The following is an 18,940-nucleotide window of genomic DNA, read 5'->3' on the forward strand; positions in this document are numbered from 1 at the left end:
GGAGGATCTGCAGTGCCGTATCACAAGCCCAGATTTGCATGAAATTAGGGTTGGGCAGAGGAATAAAACAGAAGTCAGATTGAGTAACAGGAGTGGCTGTGGCAGGGGAGCCCAAAGGAAAGGACTTTGAGAGTGGACTTCATCCACAGAGGTGCACTTCTTTGTCTCTTGAGACAGATGCCAACAACCACCCCCTAATAATGTACTAACCTTGTATGAGTCAAATGGTCTCTCCATTTAGTTTATTTCAGCCCAGGATTTGGGTTTTTGGGGCAGACCTGACAGACACCAGTAACACTGCCTTTCTCTATGTGTGCACAAGGTGTTTGTGTTGAAACATGTCCCCCAGAAACACAAAAACACGGCTGAGAGGAAGGATTCCTCAGGCTACATTTCATGCGGTATTTTTGTTTTAAGGGCACTAGATGACACTGTGGAGCAGCATTCATGTGAGATGAAGAGCTGTGGTTCTCTTCCAGCATTTCAAAGATTTATGCAGGACACAACAGTGATAGTGACATGCATAGCTAGCTGCCCTCTTTCGTTCCTTGTCCCTCTGTCTTGCAAAAGCGTTTGTATCACGAACACAAATGAGCTACAGAGCAGCATTCTTCTATGCGGGTTTGATGGTGGCTGTGAATTGCTGAGAAAAATACTGAGTTATCTTTTAGAAAGAAAGAAAGAAAGAAAGAAAGAAAGAAAGAAAGAAAGAAAGAAAGAAAGAAAGGCTGGATCCAAGGTTTGAGGAGGGGTTTTGGTCCCTGGAAAAAGAGGAGCACTGCAATCTCCTTCCTGCTACACAACAGAGCTTCCTAGCCCTAATCCCTTATCTAGAGCCAATGGGAGCAATATACCATTTAGACTTCCTGCTTCCTTCTCTTGCCTGCTGTGACACACACACACACACACACACACACACACACACACAGCACCAAATGCTCCTGCACAGGCTGATGGCTGAGTCAGTCCATTAGTCCATCTAGTAGGTGCCAGACTTTGGGCTCCTAAACTTCAGCAGCACCCCATGTGACGCTACAATTCAGCCCCCCTGCCCCCCTCTCATGCTCTGTTCTACAGTCTTGTTGTGGCATCCCCTGCAGCAGGGCACTCAGTGTGACTGCCCTGGTCATGCTGCCCTAAAACCACCTCGTCATTCTGCAGGTTACAACCTTAATACCAGCAGTTAGGCTTTAGTGCTCTGTTCAACAATGGGCTCCTTGCCAGGGCAGACACTGACAGCAAGTGTCTAGTGATGCCCACCACTGGGATGCAGCAAAGTGTCTAACTAAATAATAAAAAGGGTCTTCTATTGCTTCCTAAAAATGAATACCTCTGGTTACGTACTTAATTCGTTCCAGAGGTCCATTCTTAACCTGAAACTGTTCTTAACCTGAAGCACCACTTTAGCTAATGAGGCTTCCTGCTGCTGCCGTGCTACCGCCGCATGATTTCTGTTCTCATCCTGAAACAAAGTTCTTAACACAAGGTACAATTTCTGGGTTAGCGGAGTCTGTAACCTGAAGCATATGTAACCTGACGCATATGTAACCCGATGTACCACTGTAGATCCCATTTGTATGCTACCTTCTTTGCAGCTTTATTGCACATTTACTTGAGTGGCCTACTCACAGGAGCAGCGTAGTGTCAGAGGAAGCAGCTCGTGGGAGCTTGGAAACAGGAAGTAAATAAAATCACACTAAAAGATGGGAAGCTCTTTACCAGCTTTGGTCTGACTGCCTCCTCACTTCTTCTGAAGGCTGCACATGCAAGGTAGGCTCTGTACATTTTGAACTTTATGAAGAGGCTCAATGTGTGGCTCAATCCAAAGAGAATTAATCATCTGTCTGATTAAATCTATACAATCGCAACTTTGGCTCTCTCTAGTCCCCTGAGGTGGGCAAGGGAATAAAGAACTCTGTCCTCATTTACACAATTGTTTTATTGTTGAGCTATGCAAAACTCAAATGAACATTCAAGAGAGGATTAACATAAATGTGTTAAACTGGCAACTTTAAACAGAACGGCCACAGAAAGACAAGCCCGGCCTCTTGGCACCAATCAGCTGATTAAATTGAATAACACAACTTTAAACTACACTGCATTCCAGTATGACTCCAAGACATCCACAACATATCTGTAAATGAACTTCTCACTGAGTTAGTTGGGTGCTTTGAGGTGCATCAAGCCAAGAAACCCTGGAAGATACAGACAACATTAGATAGAGTAGGACCATACAGCATGCTGGAACCACTAGCCTAGGCTTCAACAAAGATGAGACCCAGGGACTTGCAGCTGAAAGAGAAGGAGAGGAGGTTATCCCACGGGACATGATGCTGAGCAATCTATTTTCTCCATTAAGCTTGAGGTGAGAAAGGCAAGGTAATTGTCACACCATGGGAAGCCCCCAAATTGGGACCTCCCACAGTGTAACAATTACCTTTCCTTCCCAACTCATGGGTAATGAATAAAAAATATTCCAGTCTCTGATTTTGTTCCCTGGCATGGATGCAGTATATCCCAAGGGCAAGCTTGGTACAACCCCAAACTTTGACAGATTTATTTCCCCCCCACACCGCCTATAAATTGCTGGCACAGAAAGAGAATGGTTGAAGAACAATTTATGATGGAAGCATTAGCTATCAGTAAATAAGCAAGCCAACGTGGGGCTCTTTGATGTAACATATGATGACTGGGAGCTGTGTTGACACCAGGAAGAATTGTTGCTGCTGCTTCGTGGAGAAACTCTAGGCAAGTAGATGGTTCCTGCTGTCAGGCACTGTCTTCAAAGCTGCCGCTGTTGCTGCAGGAATGAAATCGCATCGTACTCATGGGATCCGACACGTAACCTGTGGAAGGTGAAGAGTAGCTCAGGTGAGCGAGTCACAAACGCCATTCAGCCCAGCAAACCCTTCTCCCTCCCCTCTCCGCTTCCAACAGGCCTCTGTATTTATGAAGGTATAAAAGGATGTTTTCGCTAACTAAATAAGCAATGCACAGATTTGCTCCCAGGAAAATGTGTTTCGGGCAAATCTCTTTGCTACCTGAAATGCCCAAGTTTAATGCCATTCTCTGAAGGAAAATGCTAGGAGGCGAAATATGAAATACAGATACGCAGGCCATTCAAATGCAGTGTAGTCACAATAGCCATTTAAACTGGTGGCCAACACGAAATGGGAACCAAGGTATTTAAATACACTGTCACATTTCTATTTGATTTTTAAATATACCTATTTTGACCTTGAATGGGAGATCCAACAGTCAACAATAAGCAGCCTGCCAGAAATAATTATGCCCTTAATCCTGGGCAATTATCATGACAATAGCTGCTATTGCAAGTACCAGGTTGTCTATTAAGGACTATTATTATTCCTTTACCATCTGGGCCACTGGTCAAATGTGATTGCTACTATTATTCTTCTGCTATAATATTTGTCATCCTTGCCTAGTCATTAACAGTGCAATCCTATGCCTGCCTGCTTAGAAGTAAACCCATTTGGGTTTAACGGGACTATCCACCCCACCCCCTGGAAAGAGTGTACAGGGTTGCAGCCTGTCTTTCTAAACATCAGGGTAATATTATATGGAGATTTTTTTTTTTTTAAATTTATTAACCGGCCAATCAAATCAAATCAAATCACATCACATAAATTCCGAATTACAAAGCCGAATTTTAAATTTTGTTGAGGGAACCCATATTTCAAGATCCGAAGGGGGATTCTGATCATCTTCTTGCCACTGCGTTAATGTCCAAATCAGTCCAAACAAAGTTCATAATTCTATCCAGTCTTATCTTGCTGTTTCCACATCACATCTTGTTCATATATTTTCTCTTTTTTCTTTATGATCTCTTCTGATAGTCTCCTTAAGCCAATAAACACCAATAATAATCCTGTGTGAATTTTTCCGTTCTTCCAATCCTCAAATCGAGATGGTTTCCATATACCATCGCCTTCATAGATAACAGCGCTCTTTCCATCATTAATTACAGAACTGTCGTTCTTAAGTCCCACTGAGGAGTTTCACCCACAATATAAAAACAGCTCTATTTCTCTATTTCTCCTCTCAGACTTAAGTCCTCCGACAGAACTTCCCAATATGGCGACGGAATTTTTAACTGCGTCATTCCAAAGCCCTTATACATTCCACGCTCTTCTTAAAACATGCTTTGGTTCGAAAGTTTATCTCCACACAGCCTTAAATCCACAGCTTAAGTCCTTAAAACGACATTTCTGACTTGTGGGGGGGGGGATTCTTGTTTAATCACATAAGGGAAAGAAAGGAAAGTTTTTTCCCCTCCCCCATCAGTCCCTTTGCCATACCGAGTCTTGGCGTATCTTCTCATGATTTATACTTGTTCCTCCAACTCGTCTTGTTTTATCAGAGATCTCTTCTGTTAGCAGTCTTTACTCCCCCTCCTTCCTTGAAATATGTGCATTCGCTTCATCCAAATTGTTTCTTTTGAAGTTCTTGCAGCTAGGGGCGCGGATCAGAGACGGCGTCCAGGAGCGCCGAAATCCCACAGGAGGGCATTGTGCCTAGTGCCCCCATCCCCACAGATTCGGGGGTGGTATAGGGCACAGCAGGCAAGGGCAGTCCCCCACCACAATCCTGGGGGGGTAGGGAGGCTATTTACTCCCATCACAGCCTCCAAGTTACCTCGTGTGGGTCGGAGAGATGTTATTGTCAGCCATCTTCTGATGCGCCCCTAGTGGTCCCCCATATTATATGGAGATATTATGTACAAAGGCCAAAAGGTTAGGAGAAATAAAGTATACTTTTAAAAGTTTGTGGAGGGAAGCGGGACTCAATTCTAACAGGACAGTCCCTATAGTACTATAATTTGGCACCTGCCCTAAAAGGCTGCAACATTTAGCACTAGGGTATAAGAAAAGAGCACAACAGCACAAAGGAATGAAAACTAGCATTGAAGACTCGTGATAAATGGATTTATTTATTTATTTTAAAAAAGAATCACATTTTTGTTCTGACCATTATTCTGCTTGCCCCACAATGCTTTGCTATGCCCAGGTATCATAGGAAAAATAAAATGACAGATCGTGGGAGGCTTCCACTCCTTAGTTAAGAGGAAAAACCTGATACTCTGTGGGCTACAAGGCAAGTTTGCCGCTGAACCATGAAGGGGACTCCCAAATGAGAAGGGAGCCTGCCAAGGACACTTTGCCAAAGGCTCTCTCAAACCGGTCTTACAGTGAACACTTGACAAAGAACTGCAACCAATCAGAGCTTCCCACAAGTGTACCTAAATGACACCTATGTTTGTAGACATGCTCATTGTGTTCACATTTCACAGTTTAGAGACACAGTTAAAACTTTTTCAGTGCAAAATGGCTCTCCAGTGGTGGCAGGAATCACAACAATCTCCCTGGAGGGTCTAAGGTGTGGTTAAAGTTTTTCCCGAGTCTTGGGGAAACTTGTCACATGCCTCGTTTCTACAATCTGTAATAGAAACATTTCCAGATCTTATTACCGAAGCTGACCGTTTGCTATTTTCAGTGTACTTCCAATTTGTGTGTGTGTGCCAGTTTCATCCCAAAGAAAATGGATTAGCCCATAAATAGAACTTATCTTTGTTACATCTGAGGGACCTCTTACCATTTCGGTCAATAGGCGGGTACTGGAAATTTCTCCTCATTTCTTCCAGAGAAAGACCTTGAGAAGGGTGCTGTCCAGTGCTGTAAAATCGACAGGATGTCTTCATTATAGATGACTGAATATGTTATCTTTGTAATATTAGAGCTTTTCTACAGAAACAACATCCTTTAAAAAAAACACCAGCGGAAAACACAACCGGCTTTTTAGAAGAAGCAATTGCACAGGAAGAAAAATAACATGGATGGAGAAGGAATACATTTCCAGAACAACTTCTTCTCAGAATTTTGAGTTTTGTTCTACAATGCTTTCGACCTGAAGAACAATTCTAGGTGACAATTCCAATATACCATAAATAATGTATCTACCCCAGTACTATCAGGTTCGTGCATGCTAATTCCTTTGTGAAAGAGAACATCACCCTTCAGACGCAAATCCAAATGTTGCTCACTGAAAATATGTTCCTTTATCCTTGGAAGCAATCAGATAAAGACTACTTGTACCAGCTGTTCTCAAATGATGGGCTAGCAGATACTGAGTACGCCCAGAGAGTGTGAAATAACACCTCAAACTGCACATTAATATCCAGAGGATTCATAACAATATGTCTCTACTTGTTCATGGTAAGGTATGCAGTTATCTGAGGTTCTTTCAAAAAACAAGAGCTTCAAAGAATTTGTTGTCAAGTTGTGGCTGAAAGGACAAGCTGAAAGGATTATTCCCAGCAATGTACCTTCCTTGGTGATTTTGATAAGGGCAATTTCTAACTGATGGCAGGTAAGAAATTTATATATTGGTTTGGCAGATTTTTTTCCCTTTCCCCAGTGAAAAAACTGAAGCTTTGTTCCTAAATGTACCTTCCTGGAAGTACACATAGGACTTGCTGCCAGTAAATATACCTGTAACTGTGGAGCCTGTATGGATTTGCAGTGTTGATATTTTCCCCTTTTCCTCTCATTTTAGCAGACTCTAATAGCACCTATATAGTCTTGCTAAAATGTGCCTTTTCCCCCCTTTACGTGGTATCATTGCCCAAATACAATGACATTTCCTCCTTCATAATACTCCCCTCCAAGTCTCATCAAAGCAGTGGCTATGGAAAACTGACCATGTTGCCTTCATAAATGTCTCAACACTTTCACCCATCCCTATATTTACCTTGGTTAGAATATTATACTCGAATTACAGTTTGCAATACTGTCTGTCTGTCTGTCTGTCCATCTAGCTATCTGGAGAGCGGTGACAATGCTGAGAATTAAAGTAAGGGTTATTAATTGGATCCAAGGAGCCAGTTCGGGCAAGTCTGATGTTTTGTGTGCACTCAGTAGGATTGATTGATTGATGAATAGATGGATTGAAACCTGTTTAAAACAGCAAAAATCTACTTGCCACACTGCGTGGCAGACTGTGGTTTTGAGCAGGAGAAGCTCAAAGACACTCTTCTTTAAATTCTGGCCACAAAAGCCATTTAACTAGCTAGCAACATTCACCAACAAATGGATCGCTATTTCAAAGCAGAGTGTTCCGAAATATAGTAAGCCCTCAACTTACATGGGGGTTACGTTCCTGGGATCATGCCTACAGCCAAAACACATTAGGTGCAATGGTGGGTGGGATTGCCAAAGTCTTTTTTCCTGGACACTAGCTGCTTTCCACCGCATCTTTCTAATCCCCCCCCCCAAGTGGTAAAGCTGAATGTGCACATGTTAAATGTGCATAAATTGTGGGCTTCCTGTATAGCATGGGTGGGATTTGCCTACTGAACACTGCCAGGGAAAACCCTGTGCAAGGGTTTCCACTTGCGCAATGGAACCTTCTCCTCTCCTCACCACATGCCCCCCCTCATTTGGTTATGGGGGGAGGGTTGGGAGAGCCCTAGAACAGCATGCAGGGAGAGGGGATTCTTTCATCCGGCAAGCTGATATGTTTGCACAGATGGAACATTCATCACACTGCAATGCTGAATTCCACCCCATGATTCTTAATACTATAATTGTTCAGAGAAGGCATTCTGCTTTAATCCCAGTCCTATTTATAACCCTGAAACCAAATGCCCATACAATGCAATGTGAGACACAAGTTGCTCCCTATCCATGTAACCTGCAACTCTACTCTGTGGCTAGTGGAAGAGGAAATCCACATTGTTAGAGCTGCAGGGTCCCTGCTGAATTGAAATGGCTTCTTCATTTATTAGCCTAATTCAATCCATTTATTCATTCATGCTAGGTGGAGTGTCTCTGCCACTAATCCAGCTCCACATTTACCTAAATGAAAACTAATGTATGGTTCCTAAACTGTGCTCAGGCAACAAAATCTAATGGGGGCCAAGGTCAAACGCAGAGCTCACCATCAACCCAGCATTAATATTAGTCAATGTGGCTGTCAGATATAAGACATTGCCTCAAACTCTATACACACAAACACTTCATGATTTCTGGGTCAGGCTATTGCTTTGCAGGGGCACCATTTAGCAACACTGTTTGAACTGCCAGCTTAGATTGCTGATAAACTGGGAAGAATGGAGAAAATGACTAAGGTGTACAGCTTCCAGATGCATCTATTATATCAAGGCAGGCAAAGGCGGGCAAATGCCAGGTAAAAGGACAGAAAGAAGCATTCACACATTCAATCATAACACGTAGAAGACAAACATGTCTGTGATACTTTTTAAAAAAAGATCTTCATTTTTGTTAGGGCAAATATACTGGATTTTTTCCTACAGGAGTGCCATCCAAGGAAATGCATGCAAATAATTTGTTCAACAAATTCTGCTACATCAGAAGGTGGGAAACTGGTATGTGCTCAGAACTCAGAGCATCAAGCCATGCTGGCTTTTCTTGTAATCTTAATATGGATGTTTGAGAACTCCAGACTGACCTGATTGGTTTGGGATTCTGCTAACTTATTCACAGTGTTGTCCAAGAGCCAGTGAGATATGGGGGAAAGAAGAAACATCAGCAGCTGCTTGGTGCTTCTACCTCACTTACTTTTGTGTGTGTGTGTGTGTGTGTGTGTGTGTGTGTGTAAAATATAGGTAAAGGTAAAGGGACCCCTGACCATTAGGTCCAGTCGTGACCGACTCTGGGGTTGCGGTGCTCATCTCGCTTTACTGGCCGAGGGAGCCAGCGTACAGCTTCCGGGTCATGTGGCCAGCATGACTAAGCCACTTCTGGCGAACCAGAGCAGCGCACGGAAATGCCGTTTACCTTCCTGCCAGAGCGGTACCTATTTATCTACTTGCACTTTGACGTGCTTTTGAACTGCTAGGTTGGCAGGAGCAGGGACCGAGCAACGGGAGCTCACCCCGTTGTGGGGATTCGAACCACCGATCTTCTGATCAGCAAGTCCTAGGCTCTGTGGTTTCACCCACAGCTGACACATTTCCACAGCCCAAGTTGCCTTAAAAATGGTTGGGCTCAGGCTTGGCTACCACTGGTGGGAGCATCCTGTATTAAGAGCTCCACTCAGGACTTTCCTGCTAGCGGAAGTGTAGAAGCAACTTTTAATGCTTCCCCTGCCCCCTCTCACACTGTTCCAGAGAGCTGAGGGGGAATCCTCAAAAATCACTTCCTCCGCTATTGGCGAGATCTCCACCCACCACTGGATCAGAAGCCTCCTGTGGATGCATCCATTCTAGCCCTGGAAAGCAATGTCTGGATCCAACCCAGTAAACATGCAATGGGAATCCTGAAATGAGTGGCTTGCCAGGAAGACATTCTGGCAGTTATCACGAAGATTTAAGGAATATGAACATGTGTGTTTATAGATGTACTGCTTCCTGTATGCCATCACTTTGTCTTCCTGTAGTGTGACCAAGAAACCACATGTAGGAAGCCCACTTCTGGGAAGATTAGGGACCTGTGATGTGGAATGCATTTGCCAGAGATTCTGGAGAGCTGCTGCAAGTCCGAGTAGGCAGTACTGAGATAGATGGACAAAGAGGTATAACCATGTAGATGGCTGACGTTTGACGTTTCCCTCCTTATTAAAGGTGAGAACCAGGTGGCAGGCACTCCAGATTCCCTGTGGCAGCAATTCACTTTTATTTTCATCTTTCGGTGTGGGATAAATATTACCTTCCTGACTTTACACAGCTTGCTTAGGAGGCCTGGGGAATGGTCAGCTTTGCAGCTCTGGGCCCCATAACCAAATGGGTACTTCCAAGGGCAGAAAGATTATCAGGGCCACGAATATACAGTCAGAAATAAACAACTCCACAATCCGTCTCTTAAAAGCACACCCTGAAGTGTAGGATTTTCGCACAGAAACTTAACTGAAAGGAAACTCTAGCTGGGGAATAGGTAATCCAATATACCAAAGGTTCCCATAGGAACACCACATCTTTTATTTATACCTGCTTGGAACAGCTGCCTCATTTGGAGTCTGGCTTGTTGAAAGTGCAGGCGGCAGCCCCTAAAGCTGAGCGGCTGCAGACTAGTCTCCCCGCTGCTAGACAAGCTTCTTGGTGCTCTCGAGCCCCACTGCCTTTCAGTGGTTATTGGCTTCTCATGGTTCATTAAAGACCTTCATGCAGCATTTTTAAGTTTCTCTCTCTCTCAATCTTGTGCTCAGAAACATCCCTCCCGTCTCCTGTCCTTGTAAAGCCATAGGATAATCTGTGTGTTGGGCTGGGGGGGTGTGTGGAGTGCAGCTCCCTTCACCTGTGTGCCTGTTGCGCTCTGTCTCAGAGACACACCTGTGGAGGATGCAAAGATCATACCCAGATTCCTCTCATTAGCACTGAGCCACTGGCCATGGCTCCAAGGCTTGGAAAAAAAAAAACAGCAGCAAGATGATTAGCGAGCCTGCTGTATTATTGCATGAGGCTGCCGGCGGAGAGGTGTATGTGCCGTGCAATTTCAAAGAGAGCATCAGTGCAAATCTGGGACAACTTCTCTGCTGTGGCCTTCTCGATTCTGCCCCCCCTCCGTCCCCCTCACATTTGCTTAAGGTCTGAAAGATGGCAGGGTTGTTCTTTTTTTCGATCAACAATGCTTGGTACTTTTGCAATAATTAAAATTAAGAGGAAACTGGGCTACCCAGAAAAAAAAAGTCTTGCTGAGCACTTAGGAGCATAACAGCAGACTGCAAAGGTTTTATCAGACAGGCTGTGCAACATGGATACTCTGTGAAAGAGGCTGATGTTCCTGAGAGCTAATCAAAGAATTATGAGCTTGAGATTCTTTTGCCAGGTTAAAAAGTTGTGTAAGAAGGAACACAGCAAGGCTATAAAAACTGTAGAGAAAGCAAGTCATGGAACCATGGCCCTGGGAAAAGGTTTCATGCACTTATTTTTGAGGGAAAGATGTAGAACAGGCCCTTTTCAGACCTTTCTAGCAATTGGGTGCCTTTGATTAACCACTATGCCAAGTTTCAGCAGTGACTTAGGTCATAATCCTTGCTTGCAAGCTCCTCTGAAAGCAATTACTATACAATCCATTACTTGGATCCTAATTTTAACTCGGTGAGTGGAACAGAAGGCCACACGGAGGATACATGTAGCAAACACAACTTAAATATGAAAGGTTATGGAGGGAAAAGCCACGCTGCAAGCCCACGCTGCTCACAGCAGACTAAGCAACTCACCGTGCCCAAGAGCTGACACAGACAAATCCTGGTATGGCAAGCCAGAGGGGCCAAACACTACCATGCATGTTTGCAGAATGGAGTTTCTCCAGCCTCACCCTTCCCTCCGCAGCTCCCTGCACCCACTGAACATCTGCTCTTCAAAACCCATGCGACCTTGAGGGATAGTGTGGGATATGGAATGGTGGACCACTAATGGCGGTGATGCAAGCCTTCCCTCAGGAAAGCATTCCACAATCCTGGAAGCTCAACTGCTCACCTGCCTCTAGGCATCTCAAGTGCTCACCTCAGGTGGTGGTGGAAGAAACAAAGAGCAGGGTCCCCTAGTACTGATGTAACTGGTTAGGGGGTTATATGGAAAGGGTGTGCCTTAAGGTAAGGAGGCCCACTCATTCATTCATGGCAGGGATAGGGAACCTGTGGTTCTCTAGATGTTGCTCCCAGCAGCCCCACTAAGCATGGCCAGTGTTCAAGGATGATGGGATTTGTGTGGTCCAGGAACATCCAGCGGACCACAGGTTCCCCACCCCCTGATTCATGGAGTAACAATAAGGTTAAGGTCATGCCACCACAGACAGTAGTTGAATTTGGAGCTCTCTCACTTACCATTCCAGAGCTGGGTCAGTGGTGGCAGCCATGGAGGGTGGGGGAATGAAACCTTTGAATTGTGTTTGTGTGTGTGTGTGATATTAAGTGACACTATCTCAAGTTACTTTTCTCTTCCCAATTACACAAAGAGTTGGTTGAGTTCAGTGTTCAGATACACAAGAGATCCGTGACTGTGCCCAAACACTTCAAGGCATTCATGCAAGGCTACATCTATCAGAACAAAGCTGATACTCAGTTGAGTTAAAAAGTGGCTGTTGGTTTTTAAATGTCCTAGGGAAAAAATAATAACCTGACTTGAGTCCTGTGCTTTTGAAAACAGATCCCCCCCTCCCTCCACTTGGTCTGCCTTCAGTGAATTTGCTTGCATAAACCTTGAAGAGTCTTTTGAAAATATATATGTATTTTTTTTTAAAAAAAAATCATTAGCCATGATTCCAGGACACTGACACTCTTTTCTCGAAGAGCAGAAAGGAGCTGTGTTACTAAGACAGGACTTTGCAGAAACTTAATTAGTCTTTGGGGATATTATTTACTTCACAAGATGGGGAAGAAAACAAAGGTCTGTCACCAGCTAACACAGCTGAACTCCATAGCTGCATTCATAGCTTCTGGGTTCGATTAAAGATTCTCTCTCTTTTCTTCTTTTTTATGCTTTCAAGGTCTCTTTTGCGGAACTTGACAGGATAATAGAATCAGATTTGTTGAATTCCGCTAAACTGTAAAGTAACGTGTCATCAGCTTCACTTACTTCTCAAATATTTTTCTGTGGTGGAGCTCATTAATCTATCCCTGCTCGCACATAAAACCATGAAACCAAAAGGGCAACTCAATCAGTTATCCAAGTGACAGGAAGTTAAACATTTAGCATGACTGCATACTATGACTGGCCACTGTTAGCAAAGGGCAGACAGCCTGCGGAAAGCCTGTCTTTCCACCTTTGGATGCAGAGTGCAGATCCCCTAAGAGATTACAACTTTTTAGCTTAGAGAAAAGGTGAATAAGAGGTGTATACAACCATGGAAGGTGTGGAGAAAGTAGAGAGAGAAAAGTTTGCCCTCCCTCACTCATAATATTAGGGCCATGCCATGTAATGAAGCAGAAAAAGGCTACAAGATTCAGGACAAAGGAAAGCACTTATTCACACAGAGTGAAGCTAAACTATGGAATTCGCTCTCACAAGAGGTAGGGATAATGGCCCCCAGTTTGGATGGCTTTAAGAGAGGAGTAGGCAAATTCATGGAGGACAAGGCTATCAGTAGCTACTAGCCAGAATAGCTGTGTTCTCCCTCCACTGCCAGAGGTATTCGGCCTAGGATACTAGTTGCTTCTATGATGCTCAGGTTCTGCTTGTCCCCAGGGGCATCTGGTGAGCAACAATGAGAACTGGGTGCTGGACTAGATGGGCCTGATCCAGCAGGGCTGATCCTGTGTTCTTATGATGCAAATTTCATTCTTCTAGATATGTTAAAAAAGACAAAATGTTTTAGGCAGAGCAATAGCTATGGGGCAGCTAGCCAGGGTGAAGCCCCAGGTGAAGCCTCCAGAGGGGTGCCAGCCTGTGTGTGTGTGTGTGCGCACACACACACAAATGCATGTGGAGGAGGTGCCAAACTGGGTTTCTGACTCAGGTGAAATGAAGCCTTGTTTAACCCCTGTTTAGGTCTCCAAACATGCCCCCCCCCCCAATTCCTTCCCACTTTAGTCATCAGCAAGAGGATATAAAAGCCCGGTTCTGAAATTTCCTGCTTGAGCAAAACCGAATCAGCTCAGTGAATTATCCTGTTGCTCCATGAGCAACTGCTCCTCCTAATTATTATTGTTGTTGCTGTTTAAATTATTACCCACCTTTCAGCATAAGGTCCTAAGATAGATTAAAAAAAATTTTAATACAGTATTAAAATACAGTTTAAAACAATTGACAGTCGCAAGAATAGGGTGGGACCATTCTGAACATGCCTGATTGACACACGGCTGCCGACGCACACATAGTTTTCGGTCCTGGAAGGGGGTGGAATGGGCTGACATTTGACTGCTGACGCACACAATGACTCAGAACACACACACAGCCTGTGCAAATGGGGAATTGCCTGTATATCTCATGTGTCAGAGGTGTTTCTTCTGCCTACAGCAGAAACTGCATAATGAAGATGCCAGGCACGCCTCTCTGGGGAGGGAATGCTACAACTTGTTAGGCCCGGTCATTCTGAGTTTCCTTACAAAGGAGACTAGTGTGAAGAGGGGACATTTAGACCAAAAGCAGCCTATGACTGCATGAAGAATTGTTGGAGGTTGAAAAACCTGGGTGTGCAAATCTTGAAATACATTGGCTCTACCTGTCATTGGCTCCTGGCCTCTCTGCCTTTCCAATGGTCACTAGCTGCCATTATGTGCATGCCGAAAGGTCTTGCACACACCAAAAGCTGCTCTCTCTCTAGATTCTGAGCCAAGCTTTCATCCTCAGCTTAAGTTCCCACAGCATTCTTTGGAACACTGTAGCGTTATGAACAGAAAGGACTGCATTTACAAGGTGAGCATTGAGCAGGTAATTTCATGCCTCCTTAACTTTGTGTGTGGGTGAGAAGGCAAAAGTAGATGTGTGTGTACCTTGCTACGTTGGGTAGCTAAAATGGGGGTGGAGCGTGTGGAAAAAATGCACTGCAATGGATGTTAGCACATAGCGCAAAATCCCTCTCTCAATTTGTATGTTTTAAAAAATTAAAGCCTCAAGAAACTATTGTCATTAGAAAGCTAGGTCATTAATCATCCCAGTGTGTTGTATAATTGAAAAAACACTGAATCTGCAGAAACCATCTTCATTTTACTTTACATTTTGCCTCTGGGCGACTCTTTTAATGTTCTATTTATAGGACTGGAGTTAGTTAATTTGTATTGCACAGAATTTGAGGGGGGAAACTGTTCTGTAACCCTTTGGGTTATACAGGAACCCATTTCAGCAAGCTAATGAGCTTGGGTGGCGCACTGAGATGAACATTAAATTACAGTAGCAGGGAGGCTGCTGTGATAACTACTTTTCTCGCCCTCTTGGGTATCTATAGTGTAACCTAAATGTGTCACTCGCTCATTCTTTTCATGCAAATCTATTATATGCGGCAGCACAAAGGAGGAATGTGGTATAAGATCCTTCTAACATTTCCATAACCTGCTTGTTTCCAGCTCACTCTTGTTGATCTTTCTTTTAACTGGTAAGCATTGGAAGGGTGCAAGTGGAACATTTAACCAAAGGAGTGTGGAGTATTGCTATTTGTATGGAGTACTGCTATTTGGGTTTCCTGCCACTCCATTCCATTTCCCCTAGTTTTCTTTTTCCTTCCCTCTAATACTTAGCCAGCATTTGGTGCCTACTGAACATGCTCATTCTTCACTAAGCTGTTTTTCGGGTCCAACCCTTTGGGGCTCCCCAGCCCCAAAGATCCGTTATACTTCTGAAAACCTTACAAACCATTTTACCAGGACTTTTAGAACTAAGTTCGGGAAATAATCAACTACACATTTTTCTAGTGCTGTTGTAGATTGTGTTGCCAGAGTGACACTTAAGATGCTGAAGCACACAGATTGTGTTTTGTCTCCTCCAAGAAATAAAGAGACTAGTTTTCTTTCTGTGTTGCTTTCAGGTGACATTTCTACTAGGTGCTAGTAGTTGTCCAAACAGCCGATTATTTAATTACCAAGCAACTCTTAGAACCCCATGGGCCAAGGAAGGATCCTTCCTTCCTTCCTTCCGTCCATTTGCATTCTTACCTTTGTGACCAGACAGCATAAGTTCTTGCATTCAAGGCATATTCCAGCTCAAAACGGCTTCGTAAAGCAGCAACATGGCTGCGCCCAGGGCATCCTCGAGCGACCAGGCAATCCGAGGAAGAGGAAGGAGAAAGAGAACCACTGCTGTTGCTAGAGGCTGGTGACATCAGCTGGAATTAACAGAGAGAACACTGTCAATACCCACTTATGAGAACTGTGAAATCTTGCCAGAAAAGCTGACAGCAGCAGAACTCACCATATGCAGTATCTCACAAGTAACTTTGCTCCAGTCCCCAGCTATTTCTACTGCTCTCAACATGTTAGGTTTCAGAAATTGTTGCCAAGAGGATGCTAATCATTGTCGCCTGTACAAAGCATTCTGTTATGTTTTCTGTTCAGGGGACTGAACATGTACTCTCGCATGTATATGCTGTTCCAAGGGTTGGCCAAAGAGAGACCCTTCAACTATCCTCCAACCCCACTGGAAGATGGCAGCCTCCCTGGACCCACCACCAGTGGCGTAGCGTGGGGGGTGCAGGGGGGGCGGGCCGCACCGGGCACAACATCTGGGGTTAGGGCAAATCCATGGGTTAGGGGGCGCAAAACCACGGGTTAGGGGGCGCAAATTACTTGCCTTGCCCCGGGTGCTGACAACCCACGCTACGCCACTGCCCACCACAGCTGTGCCATGAGGCAAACATTGCTCCTTGGACCCTAAGGAGTTATTCCAGCTCCCATCAGCCCCAGCTAGTATAGGCAATGTTCAGGGATGGCGGGAGTTTTAGTTCAACAACTTCTAGAAGGTTTTCTTACATTAATGAGGAAACAGGCAGGTGCAAATCAACAATTTGTTCTGGTTTGAACAAGCCCAGAGAGTATCTTCACATCTTATTTCATGTGGCCAACAAAGATCCTAAAATGTTAGTCTCCCTTTATGACAGCACTTGCTCCTTCAAACTTCACCACTCTGTTGCTCTGATGATGGACGCGATGTGTTTTAGCCAGCTAAGTATTGCTCTTCTTTCTGAAGCTTACATGGGCTCACACCCCAGATTTAATCTCATATAAACTGCTGACTATGTATCACAGGAGCCAGCTAGGTCTCCTCTGAAACAGCACAGTTACTTGTGATATACTGCTTCAGGCTGTCAACAAAACAAAACACACATGTACACACACACTTTCTTAGAGGCACTTCCACCTACACACAATGTATCATGCTGCAGCTGGAGCTTGAAAAATGAAATAGATGATGGGAGTCACTGCTCTGACCCTTTGGCTCAAGAGTGGTGATATACTTTGATAGGAGGGGAAAGGAATTGGGGAACTTTCCCCACATGTGCAGCCCTGGTTGCCAAGATCAAGCATGTCGTCTATTTCATCAGCTATCCTCTCGGTTGAAAGCCAAAAGGACTGGGATTTTTTTTTTTAACCATAGACTGAAGTTAAGTTCCACTGTCTCAGCTTATTGCTTTAGAAAATACTTGATCTGGTATTTTCTCCCTTCAACACTGTGAAATTTACCTTTTCTGAGGGATGAAGCCACAGGACTCAAAGCAAGGAAAGGATTGGCAGGAAGAAGCCCCAGAATTTGTTTTTAAACTGCAGGGTACAGCTCTTGGATATGTGAAAACTTAGAGCATTGGAGAGCAGTGAACCTTTGGGCATGATTTTTCTTTAAGCACAGTCCTTGCCCAAACCAGTGGTGCACTCGGGGCAGGACTTTGGTGTAAAAGTCAAAGGATCCGTTATGCAAAATGAGCAGGGTTGGCTTACCACATTTTGAAATACTACACAATGCCACATTAATGTTCTTATGGGAAGGGGACCCTCTCAAGTTCAGAATGTAATTCCTTGCATTTGGCATAAGACAGCACCAGGACAGGATTTCAAGGATGCCTCAGAGCTTGTTTCTTAATGGTGAGTGGCATGGAGGTTGCTGCAATATCACCCCTGTGCCACTAAGGTGAAGTGAGAAGCCCTAGATCACATAGGATGACCTGTGGCCATTGTCTAGCCATCAGCCACATGGTCTGAGGCTCCTCATGAAAGCTAATAAAACTAGTTCAGTAATATTCGGATTCATTCACATTCTGATCTGAAAAAATATGCTGAAAGCAAAGGCATTAGGATGTTGTATGCTAAACCCAAATGCTAGACTGTAAGCCCTTGTAAGCAGGCAAAGTTGATCTTGCTTGTGCTAATTAACTTCTGCTAATCACATTAAGTTGAGTAAGCTCATTTAGCAAGGACCTTTGGTATGATCTGGAGGCTCAGCTCTTGCAAAACTTTTCTTGCATGTCCTAATTGCCAATAACCCTATAACATCAATGCAGACATTTACCCTTTGCACCATTTCAGTTTGTAAAGTTTAGAAGAAGAAAACGCAAAACTAAAGTAAGTAGTGCAAGGGTGGTAGTTTGACCCATTTTGTGACATCACGGATAGGAGCTGGTTGCTCTGGTTTAGAGATGCTGCAGGACAAGTGAAACATGGTTCCAGATACCTGTTTTCTGCATTGTTTCTCTTTATGGCAAAATGGGAAACAGACAAGCAACCGTTTTCTCCAGGGAGCCAAAGGTAGACATTGTAGCTTATGAAGTGCACACTCAAAATTTCACATACAAAGCTGCCTAATGCCAAGGGCTGAATTAGACATTACATGAAATTTCAGTGGTGGGTGGGTGGCAGGGGAGGGGCTGGGGGAGGGGAAGTTAAATAGCAGACGTGGGAACAAAGATATATATGATTGTGCACAGTATGGGAATTGTATTTATTTATACATATATAGCCCACTTTTCTTCCATCATGGAACCCTAGCCTGAGTTCATGTGGTTCCCCAGCTGCCCTTCATCCAGGCACTGTCCAGACCCTCACCTGCAAGGTGGGCATCTTGTGTGCCTTCAGTTCATACCCTGGGACCAATGATGTTTCCCCATGCCACCTTTAACTCTCATTGCTTGTTTCTACAAATGGAGACGAATGAGGACTTCTAACCTTAGGCTCTATTTCTTATGGTGTGATATCTCTGTTCCTTCGATATTTAAATGGCATTCGTTTCCTGCATCTCCTTCCTATCTCATAGCTAAGATTGCAGCGGAGCACATCAGCTTGAGAATGTCAGGCACCATATCTTGCAATATTTCTGGAGTTCCTTCTGTGAACAACCAGCCCAGCCATCATCACGCTCGCTCATAACTATGCATTCATGTTGCTTACCAACTGTGACACGTTCTGTCATTACCTCAATATTGCACAGGCACTCTTCTAACTTGGAGACCACTTCAGAAAATTCAGGCCTTCCCTGCAAATATATAAGGACAGAACAACAATATAAGTACAAAGAAAATTGAGTCTGTTTTGGTGAAGAGAGAAA

The 18,940-nt window shown here is 44.1% G+C and overlaps 1 protein-coding gene across 2 annotated transcripts in view; it reads right to left on the bottom strand.

Annotated features, from left to right (window-relative positions):
• Window positions 1-1,921: 1,921 nt before the first annotated feature.
• The window catches only part of LOC310765661 (serine/threonine-protein kinase TNNI3K), a 162,000-nt gene continuing 144,981 nt past the window's right edge, over window positions 1,922-18,940 (bottom strand). For both annotated transcript variants that reach the window (XM_083620943.1, XM_083620942.1), the window contains 4 exons: window positions 18,809-18,868; window positions 15,565-15,734; window positions 5,614-5,693; window positions 1,922-2,846 (listed from right to left, as the gene is read on the bottom strand). In XM_083620943.1, coding sequence (XP_083477069.1) covers window positions 2,770-2,846; window positions 5,614-5,693; window positions 15,565-15,734; window positions 18,809-18,868 — 387 coding nt within the window. In that variant the 3' untranslated portion in view covers window positions 1,922-2,769. The remainder of the gene's footprint in view (window positions 2,847-5,613; window positions 5,694-15,564; window positions 15,735-18,808; window positions 18,869-18,940) is intronic.

The sequence above is a fragment of the Podarcis filfolensis genome (assembly GCF_964270895.1).
Source record: "Podarcis filfolensis genome assembly, chromosome: 6".
Classification (NCBI taxonomy): Eukaryota; Metazoa; Chordata; class Lepidosauria; order Squamata; family Lacertidae; genus Podarcis; species Podarcis filfolensis.